The sequence below is a fragment of the Haliotis rubra genome, unplaced genomic scaffold, assembly GCF_003918875.1.
Source record: "Haliotis rubra isolate DU_JTF1 unplaced genomic scaffold, ASM391887v1 Scf169, whole genome shotgun sequence".
Lineage (NCBI taxonomy): Eukaryota > Metazoa > Mollusca > Gastropoda > Lepetellida > Haliotidae > Haliotis > Haliotis rubra.
The window spans coordinates 208217-228303 of record NW_025765658.1 but is presented as its reverse complement, the minus strand read 5'-3'; the positions used below and the strand labels follow the sequence as shown (position 1 = coordinate 228303).

Genomic DNA, 20087 nt, shown 5'->3' with positions numbered 1-20087 from the left:
GGATACAGCCAGTCATTGTACGTAAGAGGAACCGCAGCTGGCATCATCACTCGAACCCTCAGAACTCAAGTCAGCAATAATACACGTTTGCAGATAAAGTCACAGCCCTTGAAGTTATGTTTCGGGAGTCCATGCCACAAATGTCAGATCATGAGGAGGTGTGAGGCAGAAATTCCTCTGTTTAAAACCCGGCAGAAAGTAATCTTCCAGAGTCTTCATTTCAAGTCATGTATACTCAAGGATTTAAATGGAGGCATTAATTCATTGAAGTATCATGATCAGCTGGGACGTTCGGCATTACAGGGAACACTTGTATGCATCTGATTACAGGATTCACCTTTGAAACCACCCTCACTGGACTAGGGTTTCCAGGAGTTCTGGAGTTAAAGTCCTGGATCACCCTAGTATTAAGGGAAAAAGAATAGAGATTTATTTTCATGAATCCGTGAGACTGATAAACAATACACAACATGCCATACTCCCAAGCACTTGAGGATCAGCTGTTCAACAACAAATGTGAGGAAGCAATGGAAGTCCTGAAGTTGGAAGAGGACATGAAGTTTTATAGGGTCCTACCTTAAGTATCTTCTTTGCACCTGAGGCCCCAAGATCCCAGCCAGAGGAGGAGGAAGTTTTGCAAGCCTGGACCAAAGTCAAAGTTAACTTCTTAAACATCTCTCACCACCACTAGAAAGGATTCGCATCGGAGACAGGTGCCAGCTTTTCTGGTGAACATATTTCAGGGTTTGTCATCTATTATAGAAAATTGGAAGACCATAATAACCAACAAGTGGATCATCAAGGTCATCAAAGATGGGTACAAAGTACCATCTTCAGTTCATCAAGAGAACTCACTTGTCCAATGGGGCACCCCAATTAGTTTTGGGATCACAAATTGTCAGCAGCGATGAGAGCGATAGAAAGCTCCTAAATGCATATCTGAATGTACCTATCTCCCAAGAATATAAGCTTGCTGTCAACAGGAAATAATTCCATTTCAGAGTTCTACTCACAAATGAACTTTATGTTATTGTGGATAGTCTGGATTGCAATATTTTGGCTTGGTGTATCCCAGGGAAGATCAACATCCTTGCAGCCATGTTATCACACCTGGACAAAATTCTAAAAACAGAGTGGATGCTTCATCCAGATGTCTTCAGGCAGATCGTGATCAATTGGGAACAGCCTGACATAGATATGTCCACAACATCACTCAATAATCAGTTGCCAACTTATATCAGTCCTGTCCAAGATCCTAAAGCTTATGTAGGGAATGCCATGTTGACATCTTGGGAAGGAATGATTGCCTATGACTTTCCACAGACAGCACTCATCCCAAAAGTCCTAGCCAAGATCAGGAACCATCAAATGAAGATGTTTCTGATGGCACCTTGCATGCCTGACCTAATCATGTTCCCAGACCCTGGAAATGAGGCTGATTGTTATCACCCAGGAAGCTTCTTTCGCTGGATATTGTTGAGTCTAATGCCTCAAGTTTACACTACACAACTTAACTGGAAATTACGTCACAGTCCACCAAGATATGAAATACAGTAGCATGAGATGTTCTTGAGTGTTGTCATAACAACCAAGCACAGACCTATTCGTGTAAGCCTATGTGGGATCTGGCAATCAAGTGATAGAAGTACGTTGTATTCGTGAGAATCTTGAGAACTTATGGACAATGATAATAATGCTTAGAATTCTACGTCTAACACTTGAGGTAGAGGCATGCCCATCCATCCCCCTGTAAAGTAATGTAGAAACAATTATGTGGTTCCCACACGCATGCCAGGGGAGGATACCTCTAAGGAATAGCACCTTGGGAAGACCACTAGGAAGAAAGACAACACAAGATGACGGGTTTTAGTGGAATATATAATCCAAGTAGGCCTGTGGGTCAGAAACAAGTTTCAGGTAATTATTGCCCGCAATCAAGTGATAGAGGTAGTATTCTAAGAATTATCATCAATGTTGATAATACTTCAAAATTAATGATTAGCGTGTGCCAAACAGTCCCTATAAGCTGCTATTATGAATGTACATAGGATGGTACATCACTTTTTTATTACCTGCTTTTAATTGCAAATAATTTTTGTTTTTCAGGAGTTTTTATCACAGAAAAAATTTGTACACCGAGATTTAGCCACCCGTAATATATTAGTGTACAGTCACCGTCTGCTGAAGATATCAGATTTTGGTCTGTCACGTGACGTATACGAGACTAATGTCTACCAGCCAACTTCTGCCAGGAAACTCCCATACAAATGGATGGCACTTGAGTCTATATTTGACAACGTCTTCACCACAATGAGTGATGTGTAAGTTCTTCATTACGTACAAGTAATCACACAATTTATGTCACTACTTGCTGAACAGAAATAAACAGCCATTTGTGATGTTTTAGTTTCTGCTGTGACCTTCCTAGTCTAATCTAAATACCCTGGTATTACAGAAAAAATTATTTGATTTCAGTTTTATCTGTTGTGTTGGCAGATGGTCCTTTGGTATACTCTTGTGGGAAATAGTGACACTTGGTGGATGTCCATATCCTGGCATCCCAAACAAGGATCTCTTTCGGCTGCTAAAAGATGGTTATCGAATGGAAAAACCAGATAACTGCAGTCATGAAGTGTAAGTACATCATGTATCTGGCTACATTTGCTCATAAAAGGGCAAGCACACATTTCTCTCTACGCATTGTATCCAGCTTGAAAATAAGCATAAATATGACTTGACTCCACTCTTAAAATGCATTAGGGGTTAAATATACTATAAACAAAATATATGGGAGCACCTTAAAATTTGATAGTCATATATAAACTTTAACGTGGTGAGGTCATTATATACTCTAAGGTAAATGCAACGTTTTGTGTGCTTAAGGGGCACTCTAAACGGCATGTTGGAACATGCAGTGAAGTAACTGATTCAATATTCGTTGAGTTTGAGTGAAATGAAACATTGTTAAAAACAGCAAAACACACCAGCACCATGTTTGATTCAAAAGCCAAACACAACAGCCTACTACGTGTGGAAGACACAGTTGCAGCTTGTGGCAACGCGTGAATAAAACATGGACCCCTGATATTGACATGGACGTTGACCTAGACGGGTGGTAGAATAGCCCCGGTGTAACAGGTCAGAGTATACCCCTGTCCCAGACTATACCCGGGGTTAAACTGGGCTAGCCCAGACTATACCCCAGGTATAATCTGGGCTAGCCTAGTTTATACCCCGCGGTATATTCTGAACTAGGCCATAGTATACCCCCCTAGCCCAGATTATACCCCTACAGAAAGTGATTAAGGATACTACTATAATTTTATTGTACTTCTCACACAATTAAACACTAGTTACAACATTGAAATGGTCCGATACATTTTCCAGATACAAAGCATAATCAGTATGAGTTTTCAAGCTGAAGCTGGCAGGGTACATCAGCCATTCCATTGACTGACCAATTGCACTGTAAATATAAATGTCACATTTTAACAGACTGGCTGGTGACATAACTTCTGCATCTGTTGCCCAACTTCCATCTCGTGAAATTCCTGAATTAGTGATGTACTCATTGACATTTTGGTTCAGGAAATGTTTTAGTTCATCATTAATGTCATTGTTCAAATGCTGAACCACTCGATCTCGGATAGTGCTGTGACTGTCTTCGGATCCTGTCAGGCTGTAACAAGTAGCAGTTTCCGCCGCCTTTGGTTCTGTATGTCCGTCGGGGTGCTGTCAAGTCTGTTGATCTTCCCAGTCGACAGATGACATGGAAAAGAAACAGAGCAACTGACTTCGCGCTTTTATCCAGGATAGCAGCTGCCTCCGACCACTTGGAAAAATGGTCGGTTACCGCAACGATGTACTTGTTGCCGCTAGTTGTCTCTTGTAGAGGGCCGATGATGTCAATTCCAACGAGGCTTCAGATTTTGGCAGGCGCAGGAATGGAATGTAGTGGTGGTGCTTCTTTGTTGACTTCGGATTGATGACAAAGCACTTCGGACACGTCTTGACATATTCTTGCACGTTGTTCTTCATGCCTTTCCAATAATAACGCGAGGATATTTTGCCGAAGGTTTTATCTCTGCCAAAGTGCCCACCTGTAGCTGGGTTGTCATGGCATGCTTTCAGGATGCTTGGTAGGCGGCTTTTGGTGAGCAATTCCCTTTCACCATGACAGACAATTCCATTTGCTACCCGAAAAGGCTTGGCAGTTTGCTGATAATGTGACTTCGCATTCAAACGCATGTCAGGATCCAGGTCATAGATGTGCTGAGGATACTTCTGATCAGAGTTGGTGTAGAAGTTCAATATCTGGGTATAGAGGTTGTCATCCATGTTGAAGGTTGAATGCGATATAGGATGCCCGTAGTTAATCTGTTCATGTTGTACTACCCCGTTGCCCGAAATACCTTAGTTGTGTGTGCGACGCTAAATAAAGCAAATAACTAACTACTAACCTTGATATATCAGCATGGCTGGGTTACGCAAAGTCAAAAATATCATATTGCAGAGAGGCACTCAACAAATACTTAATAAATTTTGTATTATGCAGTAATGTAAATGAAATGCACTTACAAATTTCTTTAAATGACACCAAGACAATTGCCCGAGTCACACACTCAGATTGAGGGAATTGTCAACATAATTTATTAGGGGTAGTAGTAGATACAATGATAGTCCTGGACCAAGTCCAACAAAAAACCTCTGCAAAGCCTTATTTCCCAAATAAGGCTTTGGTCGGACCCTTAGCTCTTGCTACCATTGTATCTACTACTTTTGAGCCCCCGTTAATTTCGCGCCCACACGTGACACTACTGTGACACTATGTCACGTTGACATCGATGAAACAGTTTAATGTGAATCGCCTATGATCTCTTTGGTGTTCGTAATAAAGGCTTGCCGGGCTTTCCGCGTGTCGCGGTCTTGTTCTAGTTGGCGTTTTACATCACATAACTGCCTCAAGCGGAACCCGTCTACGGTTTCCAGGGTCTTCGCTACTTCCTCTACGACTGGGTACAGCCCCATCCTATAATATATATTACGAAAGATATTTTAATTGGGTTTCATTTAACCTTCGATTAATGTACTTAAAGCTGATAATGCTTAGATTAACGTGCGTGTAAAAAAGCAGGGTCTTAGCTCTAAGTCCATTAAGGAGACGAACTCCATCAAGGCTTGCTAAAGGTTCGTTTCCCGATACCTTAGTAATACGACAACTTTGGTTATTACACCTGTCTTCCCAAAATATCTTCATATCGTCTATAATGTAAATATATTTCCTAGTCCTATCTCCGAGATAGACGTCTATGATGAATGTGTAGTTTTCCGAAACAATTCTATCTAATCGGTAACTGAGAAATTTGATCTCTGTCTTTACCTTCTCACTGGAAACTAACATGTTACCCGAGATGTCTGGTATTGGTGTGACTCGTACACTAGATTCCGGAACGAACGATCCTATAATCATGCCGTTGTTCTTAATCTCGGAGATAGTATTATTTTGATTCAAGGAGATATAAGGTGAGGCGAGGGTTAAGTTGGCTAACCATTCAGGCTCTTTAAAATCTGATAACGGCATCCGCCTATACACGTTGTCTTTGAAGTGCAGGATGTATAAGGTGTCTTCCTCACCAGGCTGATCGAATCTAAGTCGTTAAGTGTAGTGTTGGGGCGAAGCCAAGACATTGCTATAATACTATTACGATATAATTTCCAACTGGTTTTCTGATAATAGTTCAGGGGTGCACTTCACCCCCATGAAGTGTATGTTGTCGGGTAGGAAGATCTTGGTTAGTGATATCGTGTCTTCCACGATCACGGTGACACCCTGCAGACTGGTTTTGCAGTCGACACCCACCCGCATGTAAACGTTGCAAACGTGATACTGGTGTTGTTTCCCCCACCGGAGTTTGACCCCCTTCACGATCTCGACATCATTCCGCGAAGGTTCCCCTAGGTAGACTTGGATGATCAGTGTTGAGTTTGCCTGTAGACTCTCCAGTATCTTGACCACGCCTTCGAATTCAGACACCAACTGCAATACCACGTTTTGCATGCCCGCTTTACTCGATAGCATGTGGGCTGCCATACTGGCGAGTGGGCTGATGACTACGCTACGTCTCTGAGTCGGGACGTAAGCCACAAGCAGGGTTCCGTTGTTCACGACTTTGTTTAGGTGGTTGTCTTTGTTATCCGTGAACACGTAGGGGGAGCCGAGCCTAATATTGAGAAACCAGTCGTCTTTATCGGGTAATAACATCCACTTGTCATCTTCAGTGAAGACGAGCATATACGGCTTGTTTCGGGCGACGGTAGTGCTCTCAACATCGGTTAAGTCGAACAGTTTGTCCCCGAACGATGGGTATATTATCCATTTATCATCCCCGGTGGTGACGAGGGTGTACTGAGTGTTGACTGCCGCTCTTGTGGTATCTACTATATCACTTAGGTTGCTAGTACCACCGATGGAGGGGACTTCAACGCGTTTGTAAATGCTGTTTTTCAGTTGCAAGGCGTACAATTTACCATCTACTCCGGGGTCGTCGAATCGGCGGTGTCCCCCGAGGTCGGAGATCCCCACATTGATGCATTTTTTCAACTTCATTCCGGGGCCTTGTGCGCTGGTCATTTTATGTGCAGCGTTATGCTGAGGTATCCTATATTCACGAGATTATGGTTTATATCTAACACCGATATTATCAGCTCAGGGATGTTGCCCTGGGTTAACCTCTTATACTGCGGCGGTGAAAACGATTTCGGTTCTACCGTCGTTGTATTTCTCTGTTTTCACCGATGCACGGCTCTCAGTATAGTGGAAGGGTGACCCCTTGAATGTTGTCCGTTGTGCTAACCTGGCTGAGATGAATGCACAGCTCTCGTACGGTACTAGGTCGGGTAACTTCATGCCTGTGGCGGTAGTTGTTGGTTTTATCTCGTCAGGGTGCATACCGAAAGTGTCCTCGCCAATGGTCGGCCGAGCCTCAAGGAGTTTCTTCCGTTGTTGATTAACACCACTGTGCCGTTTGAGTCGTTCATCTTGAGTTCGGCTCCCAGGGGTTTGAAGACCTCATCGCTTAGAGAGCACACGCTGTAGTAGCCGTCAGTTATCTGGTTGCTGCGCCACCTACTTAACAGTTTATTGTTGCTAGCGTTGATGTTAGTCCATCGCGGTAGGTAGGTGATATCGCACAGCGCGACTTCGAAGTTGACCCGGCGTGTTATCGATCGCGATCTCGCCAGCTGAACGGCCTCACCGCATTTCGTTATTCCTGGAAGTGTTATGTACATGTTAGAGTATATAAACTCATTATATAATAGTTTTAAAATGTACTCCCCTGGAGTGTTTTACCCTAAACTGGACGTAGATTTCCCCCACATGAAGATTGTGGTCGCTGCTGGGTTGTATTTCAACGCCCAGTTCAGAGATGTGTTCGACAAGTATAAATTTTCGGTGACTAACGCTAAGGTAGTTCATGCTTGGTTCAACAAACCGATGCAGTTCTGGCAAAATCAACTCAACTTCGCCGTGTGGTGCGTTACAACGGGGTGTGGTGTGACATTGACCGAAACTCGGCGTGGACCGCTGAGTCAGTCTGTATTCACGTTCCACGTGTACTACCAGGTCAGGCGTATCCTCAAAGAGATCAGCGCCCCGCTCCCACAGGAAAAGGCGTGGAACCCAGTAACAACCAGTACGATAAGACGGGCCTACTTAACGTATTTGCAACGAATTCGAACTAAACACGAAGACGGATTGGCATTTGCCGGGACCGAACCACGGGTTGGGTATCCCCATCGTTCATAACATGCACCTCGTTGATGCCAGGGAGAAATTGAAGGAATGGGGATACAAGTCGTATCATCACCTTACAACGAACGAGTGGGATGACCGTTACATGGCTTTCGACGACAGCAAGGATTACCGAGTCTGGAGGTTTGAACAGGGGCAGCGGATGACTGGAAAATGTTCATGCTGGACACGCCGAGAGGGTTCACACTCGTGCCGGGTAATCAGGTTAAACGACTTCGATTCAACGCATCGCGCGTGTGGCTGTTGTTGCGCGACGCTAAACGCTGCTCCAATATCCTAGGTAAGGGGACTGCTTACGACGCCAGAAACAGTTCGTTGTCAACGTTGAGGATGCTATCAATGCTCCAGTTGATCTACCGAGTGCCATGAAATGCTACCAAAACGTGTTGGAATACGCCAGGTCGAAAGTCGACTACGTGTTCGACGTGGGGCTGTACATGGCTCCGAGCGATATGCAACTGAGAGTAAAAAAAGTGGTGGGCTACAACAACGAAATAGTCATAGCCATGGCGGACCAAAAGTTGGGCATCAACCTCGATGTCAACGTCCCCCACGTCCCACCACCCACGACCGGTGAAACGGGTATAGTGGCGCCACCCCAGGAGCCTAGGATTCAACCAACACCCCCTGTGGGGTCACCCCCACAGCCTGAACACGTTCAGCAGCACATCGATCGTAAAACAGCCCTGGTGGTTGGTGGGGTAGCTTTGGGGCTCATTTGGTTAAAAATTCCTTAGCCGCTACGTACACCAAACCCGCCACGGCGACGATGGCTGCCCACAGGTTTTGACCGAGCCACGTGGCAGTTTTAGCCAGAGCGCTCAGCAGCCACGAGACGATGCTACCCAGGATGCCGGGCAGGGCTTCGGCGGCCTTACCAGCCAGTTTAGCCAGGGCTTCCCCTAGGGATTTCAGGTGTTTTTTTATCCACTCTTTGACACCCCACCACTTGGTGGTGTGCCAGCAGGCGTGGGGGTACCCCCTGTCAATGACACCACCAGGGTAGATATGATGAAGCCCAATGCAGTCAAAATGCTGGCGATGGTGATGCCTTGCTCCCGGAACAGGATCCGAATCCTGTCAGCTAGCTGGTGTCTTCATTTAGGACTCGATCGATGGTTTCGTGACGGCTGATTTGTGATCGGAGGGCTTCCCGGTTCGAGGAAGCGGATTCCAACTGAGTCTGTCTCTCGTCTTCCAAGTTTTTTATTCTTTCCTCGATACGACGTTTCATATCATCATCCTCCGTTTCGGTGAGTTTTATTTTCTCGCGGGCGATGCGCTCGTTGACTTCGTTCAGTTTCCCCATGTTGTTAACGAGTTCTCCGCGTACATGTTTCAAGGCTTCGTCTAGGCCTCGCAGTTCCCTCAGGGGAAATTCGAGCCCCGGCAAGGGTTTGTCATGGTACGTGGCCAATATTTTTTCGATACTGTCCGATGTTTCTTTAGCATCCCCAGTATTGGCCCTGGCTGCTTGCAGATCTTGGACGACCTTCGGGGAAAGCTTAGATCTTGCACCACCATAATCTATGAAGCCTAGTTCCTCACGGAGCAGTTGACTCCCACCAGGTCGACTGGTGAGTGTTGACAAAGCATATGGCTTCCCGTCTTTTTTCATGATATCGACCCCCGGGTGAGCCTTCAATCGCAGCGTGCCCTTCTTATCAACGATAAACTTGGAATAGTCCCTCCCCAACGGCTTGATGTTGTCTTTATTTTCAACTGCGTCGTAATAATCATCGACGGCCGACTGTACAAGTTCAGTACTTAAGGGGAACGAGGTTTCATCCTCGTCGAATGCCTGGGCACTATCATCCCACATATCCTCCATAGGGATGTACTCGGCCATTATTTAGTATTAAAACTTATATATTTCATTTATATAACAATGTATGGTAGAAAACTAGATCCTTTCAGAAGATCAAGAGAGCCACTAGGTGTCAGAGCCGTGCGCCAGTCGGGTACCATCACCAACAATCCCAGCAACATAGACCAGAATCAAACGCTGCTGGTTAGATTTCCAAACCTTGGCGTGAATGACCTCATTGTACCAGGCACGGTTTGACTGGCGTTCAACCTCATGTTGACCTCCAACAACGACAAACGCGAGCTAGTGCGGAACGTAGGTCGAGCCATCATCAAGAAAACCACCATCAAGATCAGCGGTAACGAGGTGCAGAGCATCGACGACAGCGACGTGTTTCACTGCTACGGGGATCTCTGGAAAAGCGAGGGAGAATGCGTCAATGACGTGTACCAAGGTATCAGCAAATCGACCCGGTTGCGCATGGGGTATGGCTTCACGCAAGACCAGCTAGACAAGATCACGGACGGTGACAAAGCCTTCGCTCAAGCGTACGGGAACAGGTTCTGCGTGCCGCTCGACTTTGAGTTGCTCACGTCACACGCGCCGTTTTACCAGGCCGCGCTTGGGGATAGGCTTGAATACGAGCTAACGTTTAACGACTACATCAAAGTAGTGCGTACGCCGAACGGCGATGAGGCCAGTTACGCCATAGACAACATCTCTCTGGAGTTCGACATGGTCACTAGCCCGGAGCTGGCCAGGCAGGTTCGAAGTCAGTACTTTCGGGAAGGTGGCCATCCTGTACGATCGCATACTGAGGCATAGATCAGTCGTCGCGGGATAAGAGAGCGACTCTGTGTGGAATATCAACCTGAACGTGCTGGCGCGATCGATGAAAGGCATCCTGGTCAGCCCCCCGTGGAGGATTACGAGCCATTCCAGAGGGATAGCGAGAAGTTTTTCAACCCCGAGATTGAAAAGGTGGAAGTGACCATCGAGGCGTGCCCAACCAGCTGTTCAGTCATGGTATGAGGGCATACCAGCAGTGGGATGAGATAAAAAAGCTACCGGCCATCAAACAACACCCATACATAACCAAAGACCTGGACCTATCCTCCGTGCAGATCGGTGAATACCTGACCACCAAGTACGCGCTATGGTTGGACATGCGATCCACGGATGATGATAAACTGCACGGTAGCGGTCGCCGCATCGATAACGGCAGCGAGGGGATAACAATCCAGATTACCAAGAAGGCTCAACCCGCTGGCAAGTTGAAATTATATCTATACGTTATTATGGACGCGCAACTTAATATAGACAATGGGAGACGCGTGCAAGCCATCTACTGATGGCGGCAAGCCATTTATTAATTTACCCCGCGACCCACACTGCGCCATAGTGTGCGGGCAGACTGGCTGTGGGAAGACCGTTTTCGTGTTGGATATGTTGGAGGGGTACTACAGGGATGTGTTCGACCACATCGTTATCATGTGCCCTACTCTGAGAATGAATAAAACGTACACGGAAAGACCTTGGGTGATGACGGACCCAGACGTACACAAAGTCGACCCGGGAACACGCCTGCAGGACTGGTTGAAAGCTCTTCACGAGAAATTTAAAGGGGAGTCGACGCTATTCATACTGGACGACTGCAGCGCTAATCGCGAGATAACAAAAAAGAGAGACATGCTATCGTACCTGGCCTTCTCCGGCCGGCACGCAAATCACAGCGTCTGGTGCTAACGCAGAAGTTCAACTCCGTGTTGAAAGACCTCAGGGAGCAGACGCGATGGGTGGCCTTATTTCACTGCAAGGACAGGGATTCGTTCGAGGAGTGTTTGAGAGAGAACGATGTGATGAGCAAACATGATAGGGAACGGGTGAAGAAACAGCTCGCTGAAACTAAACACGCTAAGCTAGTGCTCAAGACCGACCAACCCGTGGCTTATAGGGTGTTTTAGCTTAGCAATGCTTAGCAAAGCTTAGCAAAGCTTAGCAAATGCTTAGCAATGCTTAGTAAATGCTTAGCGTTTAGCACTTATCAGTTATAGTTATAGTTATGGTTGTTTTTGAAGTGTTCGTTGTGTGCAACTTAACTTTCATTTCTCTGTGTTTCGCCTATACCGTATATCATATTGTTAAAACTAAAACTTACTTGTTACATTATAAGATGGAGTGTGAGGAATTGCTAGAGCAACTGTTGGTGCCAGTGGGAGATGATAAGAGTGATGATAAGTGAGAGAGACTGGTGGCGCTGGCTATTGGTGGTAAAGCCAAACATTACTTTGGGGACTACACTCCCGATAAAATTCACAAAATGTCAGCCGAAGAAATCGATAAGCTGTACGCTAGATACGAGTCCCGGCTCGGGGCCGAGATGACAAAGACAATAGGATCGGCTATGACCCAGATATACACTGGTATTGCCTCATACTTCCTTCCCATCCCCCCGGAGCGCCGACTTTACCTGTGGGAAGACCTTGAGAAAGACCCTTTTATTGAACACGCCTTGAGCTCTATCAGCTGCGAGCTGTACCACAAATATGGTATGTTGTTAGCCCCGGTGACGGCGGCGATTATCACGGCAAAGCATTGCCAATTTAAGGAGGGGAAAAATAATAATAATAGTATAGATGGATGCTGCACAGGAGGAGACACCAACGTTGGGGAAACCCCAACTGGAGGAGACCCCTTCAGAGGAGATGGGGAAACCCCAACTGGAGGAGATGGGGGAACCCCAACCCCCTACAGTAGCCAGGCAGAAGAATCCTAAGAGAGTAGCTGCCGGTAAAAAACGGTGGTGTAACCAACATAAAATTATCACGGTGACTCACCCGACCCGACTCTTGTTGGCTGTAGGCGTAACTGCTGCCGTGGTTATCTCATGGTTATATACACGACACAGGGATCCTGGGGATCCGGCCCCACAATTAGAGGTCAACCCACATATCATGTTATAATTTAATATTTTTATATCATATACATAATGTCTGAGGGGAAAACGTTCGTCAACGACGCATACCACGCCACCGTGGTCGCCAGTCTAGCCGTAGGGTACGCTCGGTTGACCAAAATGGTGCTTAAACAACCTAATATCAAGCTAGATTTCAACCTGCAGGATATGGGTATGCTCATAATGAACCTTGGTATGGCGATGGCCACAAAAGACATCCTCGTAAAACAAGGGATACTACCTGAAAATATTATGAAGTAAATATAGGATGGCTACGATTGCCATGATGGTCGGTGGTGCGTTAGTAAATGCCCTAGCATTTTCCGGGAGTAATTTCCTCTTCTCGAAACTACGAGAGTCACACGCGGCTGAAATACAGGAAGAAAGGAAGCGACATAACCTTGCTATTGAGAAATTACAGACAGCACAATCCGAGTATGCTAAAAAATGCCTTCAGAGGATCGATTACATTAACGAACAGCTCAGGCGTGAAAACCATGCCGTTCAAACATTCCACGATGTCGACGAGGCAGCAAGAGAATACTTCTTATTAACAGGTAAACGGTTGGAACCACTCAATAAACCTACACTCGCTCAGTACTACACACCATCCAAGGGGCAAATGGACCGTGAACTGGTCTTCATAGCGCTGGGTATAGCAGCGACTGCGTTGGTTGCGAAACAATTAGACTAAGTACTCATATAAGTATGCTAAACATGAGACCTGCTCCATACCGATGCGAATACATACTTATGGGGAAGAAAGAAGCCTGTGATAGGAGATGTAGGACCGAGGGGTACTGTTGTTTCCACATGGGAAGTCCTAACTACACGTGTTCTGTGTGTGGTATAGGGGTTAAAGGGCACTACTGCCTATGCAAAGCTCACGGGGCAAACGTAGTCAGACATCACCTCATCTACGAGAATAAAAAAGCCTACATAAAAGAACGTAGGCGACTTCTCAGGATAGACCCCCAATTAGAGCCTGTGCACACTTAGGTATAGCTATGTTTGTGGAAATTGACCCCAGGGACATCGAATCTCTGGTTAAAAACATACTCAAAGATGAACTGAACTTATGGGGACGCTTCAGATTTCAGGTCATATTGGAAGTGGCATGGATTAAGGAGGGTGTTAAGTATTCACATGTGGGCGGGACATCACGACTCAATACCAAATAAATTGTTTTACAAGTATACAGGAATACCTGTACAACTTCAAGGAATACTATGTCCAACAATGTGAGTACTGGATTGAAACGGTCCATCTAGTGATTTTATGAGCGCCTCACTATATTTTTATCAAGTTACCTCCCTTTGCCAGTGACCCAATTAGAGATTGTGCACACCTACGTATAGCTATGTTTGTGGAAATTGAGTCCAGGGATGTGGGGAAAAGTATAGAACACCTTACTATGCTGTGGTGGGCCGATAAGGTCTATCTCTAATTTTTCTACCTTTACGGCGGTCCAATTAGACATTGATTCTCTTAGGTGTCTACGCAACTATGACTACTATACGTGAGCTCAAACAAATCGCCAGACGCTGTGGTGTGATCGGGTATTCTCGAATGAGGAAGCCAGCCTTGTTGAAATTACTAGGTTTAGAAGCCCCTCCCACGGTAAAACAATTAAAAGTCCAGGCAAAACAGCTTGGGCTCACGGGTTATTCAAACCTGGGGAGAGCCGGGTTAATCGCATTGTTATCACATGCCCCCGTAGCAAAACCTCCCACTGTAAAACAATTACAAGCCGAGGCACGTAATTTGGGGTTAGAGGGATATTCCCATATGAGGAAACCACAGCTTGTAGAACTATTACGGCAGAATAGAGCTATTGATCTACAGTTCGTGCGCATTGAGCGCGCTGTAGGTAACTATTTGAGAGGCTGGCGCATGCATGTTGATAGGAACATAGACATCACAGATATCAAGCCTCTGATAGCTTATAAGGTCAACCAGGAACTAAACGATCTAGGAAGTATCAAATTTCAGATCACAGTTAAAATGTCGCTCGATAAGCAGGTAGGGGGAGGGGTCACTGAGTACATTCAGCCTTACTTCCGAGGTAAACAAGAAATAGTCACGCATACAGAGACCATAGACGCATCAATCGATACCAGTTTTCAGCAGATACGAGAATACCTAGAACGCTACACACTCTTGGGGTCCGGGTGGGCTGTAGATAAAATCGATAATGACATAGCTAACTACGTGCCTTTCAGAGGCGGGTCATACCTAGACTTGTCCCCCTACTATAAGAAAAAACATGCCATGGTCAACGTCAAGAACAGAGGAGACGATTGCCTGAGGGTAGCTACCAGGTCAGCCTTGTTTCCAGCTGACACTCATTCAGACAGGCTTTCTAGCTATCCCCAAGATGATGGGCTCAACTGGGATGGTATAGATGAACCAACCCCCATATCCCAGATCACTAAAGTAGAAAAACAGAATAATCTAGCCTATAACGTCTTTGGGCATGAAGGCAACACAACAATAGTACACAGGGTCAGCCCAGTGTTGGGGGAGGAGGGTCGCCAAGTTATCAATATATTCATGATCCAACGAGGTGAGAAGTATCACTACACGTGGATAAAATATCTCAGTCGGTTGTTGCACGACCAGTCGAAACACGTTGGGAAAAAACACTTGTGTGCGATGCCTGCACGGTTTCAGCCGAGCTGATTTATTAGAATCCCACCGGGAGGATTGCCAAGGTGTGGGGCAGACGGCCATACGAGTCGACATGCCTAAGGAAGGTGACAATATCCTAAAAGTTGGCAACCACAAGAACCAAATGTCTGTGCCTTATATCATCTACGCCGACTTTGAAGCCTTGGTCAAACCAGTTGAGGTTGTTGGGGATACCCCAACCACACACAAAACACAGGAGCATGAAGCCTGTGGGTTTGGATACGTTGTCGTCCGTTGTGACGGGGAAACGAAAGCTCCGGTAGTGTACAGGGGTCCCGACGCGGCTGAAAGGTTTCTAAAGTCTTTGCAGGAGAAGGGAAAAAATTATTAGGAATACACTGTATACAATCGCTCCCATGCGTATGACCCGAGCCGACCGACTAGCTCACGCCTGTAGCACTAATTGTCACGTGTGTGACTCACCACTTAACGGTGATTCGGTGAGAGATCACTGTCACGTAACCGGTAAGTATAGAGGCACCGCTCACAGCGCGTGTAACCTCAAGCTTAGAATCAACCCTAAGATAATAAACTTGAGAGGGTACGACTCTCACTTGATCATGCAGGCCATCGCGAAAATCGATGGCAATATAACGTGCATCCCCAACAACATGGAGAGATACATTTCCTTCAGCTTAAACGGCCTTAGGTTCATCGACTCGGTTCAGTTCCTCCTGTCGTCACTTTCGACAGTCTGGTCAAGGCCAACGATACCTTCCCTATTACCGATCGATACACAGACGCTGAGACTAGACCCCTGCTTATGAGGAAGGGTGTGTATCCCTGCGAGAACATGGATGGTTGGGCCAAGTTCGCCGAGACCAGACTACTCCCCATCGGAGAATTTTACAGCAATCTGACAGACTCGGAAATATCTCAAGACGATTACTCACACGCTATTAACGTATGGAATAAACTGGGTTGTAAGAATCTGGGTGACTACCACGACCTGTACTTGAGGACAGATGTACTGCTGTTAGCCGACGTGTTTGAGACGTTTAGGCGGACATGTTTCAAGCAGTATAAACTCAACCCCGCATGGTATTACACCAGCCCAGGTCTGTCATGGGATGCCTTGCTTAAAAATACCGGAGTTAAGTTAGAATTACTCACAGATTATGACATGCACCTATTCATTGAGAAAGGCTTGCGAGGCGGGATCTCCATGGCAACCAAATGATACGCGAAAGCAAATAATCAATACGTGAAGGGCTACGACCCTAGCAAGCCAACCAATCACATTCTCTACCTCGACGCCAACAACCTGTACGGCTGGGCCATGAGCCAGTATCTACCCACAGGGGGATTCGAATGGGTGTCACATGAGGTCGATGTTATGAGCATCGCACCAGACTCGAACAAAGGTTATATCCTCGAGGTTGACTTAGAATACCCCAAGGCATTACACACATCACACAACAGTTACCCCCTGGCCCCCAAACGTATGAGGGTTAACCCAGACTCGATGTCTGAATACCAACATAACTTGTTAGGTGGGCGGGTGGCAGACATTGAAAAACTCGTGCCCAACTTAATGAATAAGACCAAGTACATCGTTCACTATCGCAACCTACAGCTGTACCTGTCGTTGGGTATGAGGCTGACTAAAATACACAGGGTGCTCGTGTTCAACCAGAGCCCATGGATGGAGCCTTACATCAGAATGAACACAGACCTCCGAAAGCTTGCCACCAGTGACTTTGAGAAAAATCTCTATAAGCTCATGAACAACTCGGTGTTCGGTAAGACGATGGAGAACCTGAGGAAAGCAGCGTGACCGTGAAGCTGGTTCGGTCGAATGAGGAAGACAAGCTCAGGAGACTGATAGCCAGTCCGGCATTCAACCGTAGCAAAATATTCACCGATGACCTAGTTGCCCTACACATGAAGAAAAGCCACATAAAATTCAACCGGCCTGTTTACGTGGGGATGAGCATCCTCGATTTATCCAAACACCTGATGTACGACTTTTACTACAACAAGCTTAAGAAACAGTCACGGCGACAGGGGTGAAGTGCTGTACACTGACACGGATTCCCTGCTGATGGAGATTCGAACCAAGGATGTGTACGAGGACATGAAAAAACACCTCGATTTGTATGACACCAGCGACTACCCCAAGGACCATGCCATACACAGCACGGTAAATAAAAAGGTCCTAGGTAAGATGAAGGACGAGTGTGCTGGCACGCCCATAGCCGAGTACATAGGTTTGAGACTTAAGATGTACTCCATCCTGAAGGCCGACAATAGTGAGATCCGGAAGGCTAAGGGTGTTAAGAAGTACGTGGTTAAACAACACATCAAACACGCCAGATTCAAGGAAGCCCTGTTCAAGACCCGTACCTTTAGACATAAAATGAACACACTTAGAAGTGATGGCCATAGGATATACGGACTTACTATAAACAAGATGTCCCTGTCGCCGATGGACACTAAACGTTGGATAGCTATTGATGGGATAAACACGTACGCGTACGGGCATGAGAAAATTGAACCAAGAACATAGGTATATAAATACCCTGTCGGGACGACATGTCACAGAACCAGAGAAAGTTTGAGGCTATTTACTATAGCCCGCGTGGGTACTGGAAAGGAGCTAGAGCTGTAGATAAGCTGGCTAAAATGGTGAGTACCGCCCGAGGAGGAGCCAAAGCGTGGCTTGAAAAACAAGCCCTGTGGCAGATCTATTTGCCGCCACCACGCTACGTGCCTAGAAGGAAGTTTGGTATTAACATACCCAATAGCGTTCACCAGGCAGACCTACTGTTCCTACCCCACGACAAGAGGTACAAGTATGCCTTAACCGTAGTGGACGTAGCCAGTCGCTACAAGGAAGCCGAACCCTTGACAACGAAAGACTCTGCCCAGGTAGCCAGAGGATTTGAACGCATATACAAACTCAGTCCGCTGACGTGGCCAACAGAGCTGCAAGTTGACCCCGGGCCGGAGTTCATGGGTGTCGTGTCACAACTGCTAGCCAAACACGATACAAAGGTCAGGCGTGGCACGGCCGGAGCCCATCGCAGCCAAGCCATAGTTGAGAGATTTAATAGGACTTTGGCTGAGCGCTTATTTGAAGGAGAAACAGATACCAGATAGGGCCCTAGTTAGGTATCTATACCAGCCTGGGGAACATGAGGGTGATAGCCGTAAGCGATCCACTGACCCAATATGGTCAGTCAAAACTTACAACATAGATAAAGTGGACATCAAAGCAGACGAGCCTAACTTGTACTACTTGAGGGATGGGCCAGGCAGAGGTCTCGTTAGACAGGAATTATTGATCGTACCGTATGACACAATGTTACCTCCTGTCAACACGGCATAGTGTCATGTGATCAGGAAAGTGCTATCCCAGGATAGATCCGTTAAACCGAGATTGTTCAGCTAAGTCCCCGGTAGCTCAATCGTTGAGTGGTGCGGCCCATTATGTATAGTTTGCGCGAGCTATACATGTGGGTTCGTATCCCGCCGTTGCCTCAGGAGATTCCTTGCAACTTTGTGTGATGTGAGGTGTTTCGGTAAGGTATCCCTTAGTGGGGCACTCTCATGGCGAGAGAAAGGCAGCCAACTCAATTCCCTTTGGGAGAAGCGCAACATCATCTTTCTTTCTCCCTTGGGGAATTGTGGCTGCCGGGGACATTTTACTACTTTTTAGAACCTTTCTCTCTTTCTATAGGGCGGGAAATCAACGGGGGCTCAAAAGTAGTAGATACAATGGTAGCAAGAGCTAAGGGTCCGACCAAAGCCTTATTTGGGAAATAAGGCTTTGCAGAGGCTTTTGTTGGACTTGGTCCAGGACTATCATTGTATCTACTACTGGGGTATAGTCTGGGCTGGAGGGGTATACTTTGGCCTGGTCCAGAATATACTCCCGGGGTATAAAATGGGCTAGCCTATAGTTTACCCCGTGGTATAATCTGGTGGGGGGTTATTCTGGGCTGCTACACCGGTTTTACCAATCATCTGGTCATGTCGAGCCCTGTGCATTGCTTGTATCTGCACAAATCATATTATGAACTATATTTTTTAGTCTTGGCCCTTCGTGTTTGTAAAACATCATTTGATTTTGAAATATGTCCTGTTTAATTTGCCTAGGGTCTTATGCCCAGAACGCCATGGCTAATGGGCCAATCTGGTAGATTGATTGATTGTTTATATCTTTTTGCTTGAGTATATCATCCCAGTATACCTTGGTGCTGCAAGTCTAAGATCCACTTGTATACAGCATTGTCTTTATGATACACCAACATGGATCTCGAGACCCCGTTGAAAACAAAACACGTCAATTTGACAATGATCATATTGCTAATGAAGGTTGACAACCTCCTAAACAAGTTGAATACTGACCGAGAATTATAGTTCCAGAATTAGACAAGCAACATATAAACTGAACCCATTTGCGATTTCAAAAGGATTGCATGGAATAGCAGGTGATGTCAAGACTATCAAACATATGAGATCCAGGTCAATTCTAATTGAATGTGCCAAAAGACAGCAAGCAAATAACTTACTCATACGGGTCTATATCTTTTTGATATTTGCATAGTGTGCAGTTTAGTGATTTTCGACGTTGATTGGTCAATCATATATTTCAAACCGAAACGTGAGTCTCATTAACCAATTCAGACAATTGTTATGAGAGTGTGTTTTTGTAATATCATTGATTAGGTTATAGTTATTATGGGTCACAATGTTTAAAGTTTTGATTGTAGGTTGCTGCTTGCATCGTATGTGTTCAACGGCAATAGTATTTTTAGAGGTACGCCTTTTGAGATAGCACTTCAGAGTTGCCTCCCTTGGCTGGCTTTATTTTG

At 45.9% G+C, this 20087-nt stretch overlaps 1 protein-coding gene and 1 long non-coding RNA gene across 2 annotated transcripts in view; both read left to right on the top strand.

Moving 5' to 3' along the window:
• LOC124272352 (vascular endothelial growth factor receptor kdr-like) overlaps positions 1–20087 on the top strand; it is a 462777-nt gene that overhangs the window by 324510 nt on the left and 118180 nt on the right. The window contains exons 19-20 of the mRNA XM_046707526.1: positions 2107–2321; positions 2497–2634. Coding sequence (XP_046563482.1) covers positions 2107–2321; positions 2497–2634 — 353 coding nt within the window. The remainder of the gene's footprint in view (positions 1–2106; positions 2322–2496; positions 2635–20087) is intronic.
• LOC124272354 lies at positions 4566–19133 on the top strand. Its single transcript, XR_006897314.1, has 3 exons — positions 4566–4661; positions 14596–14598; positions 19101–19133. It is a non-coding gene; the product is annotated as an uncharacterized LOC124272354 (long non-coding RNA).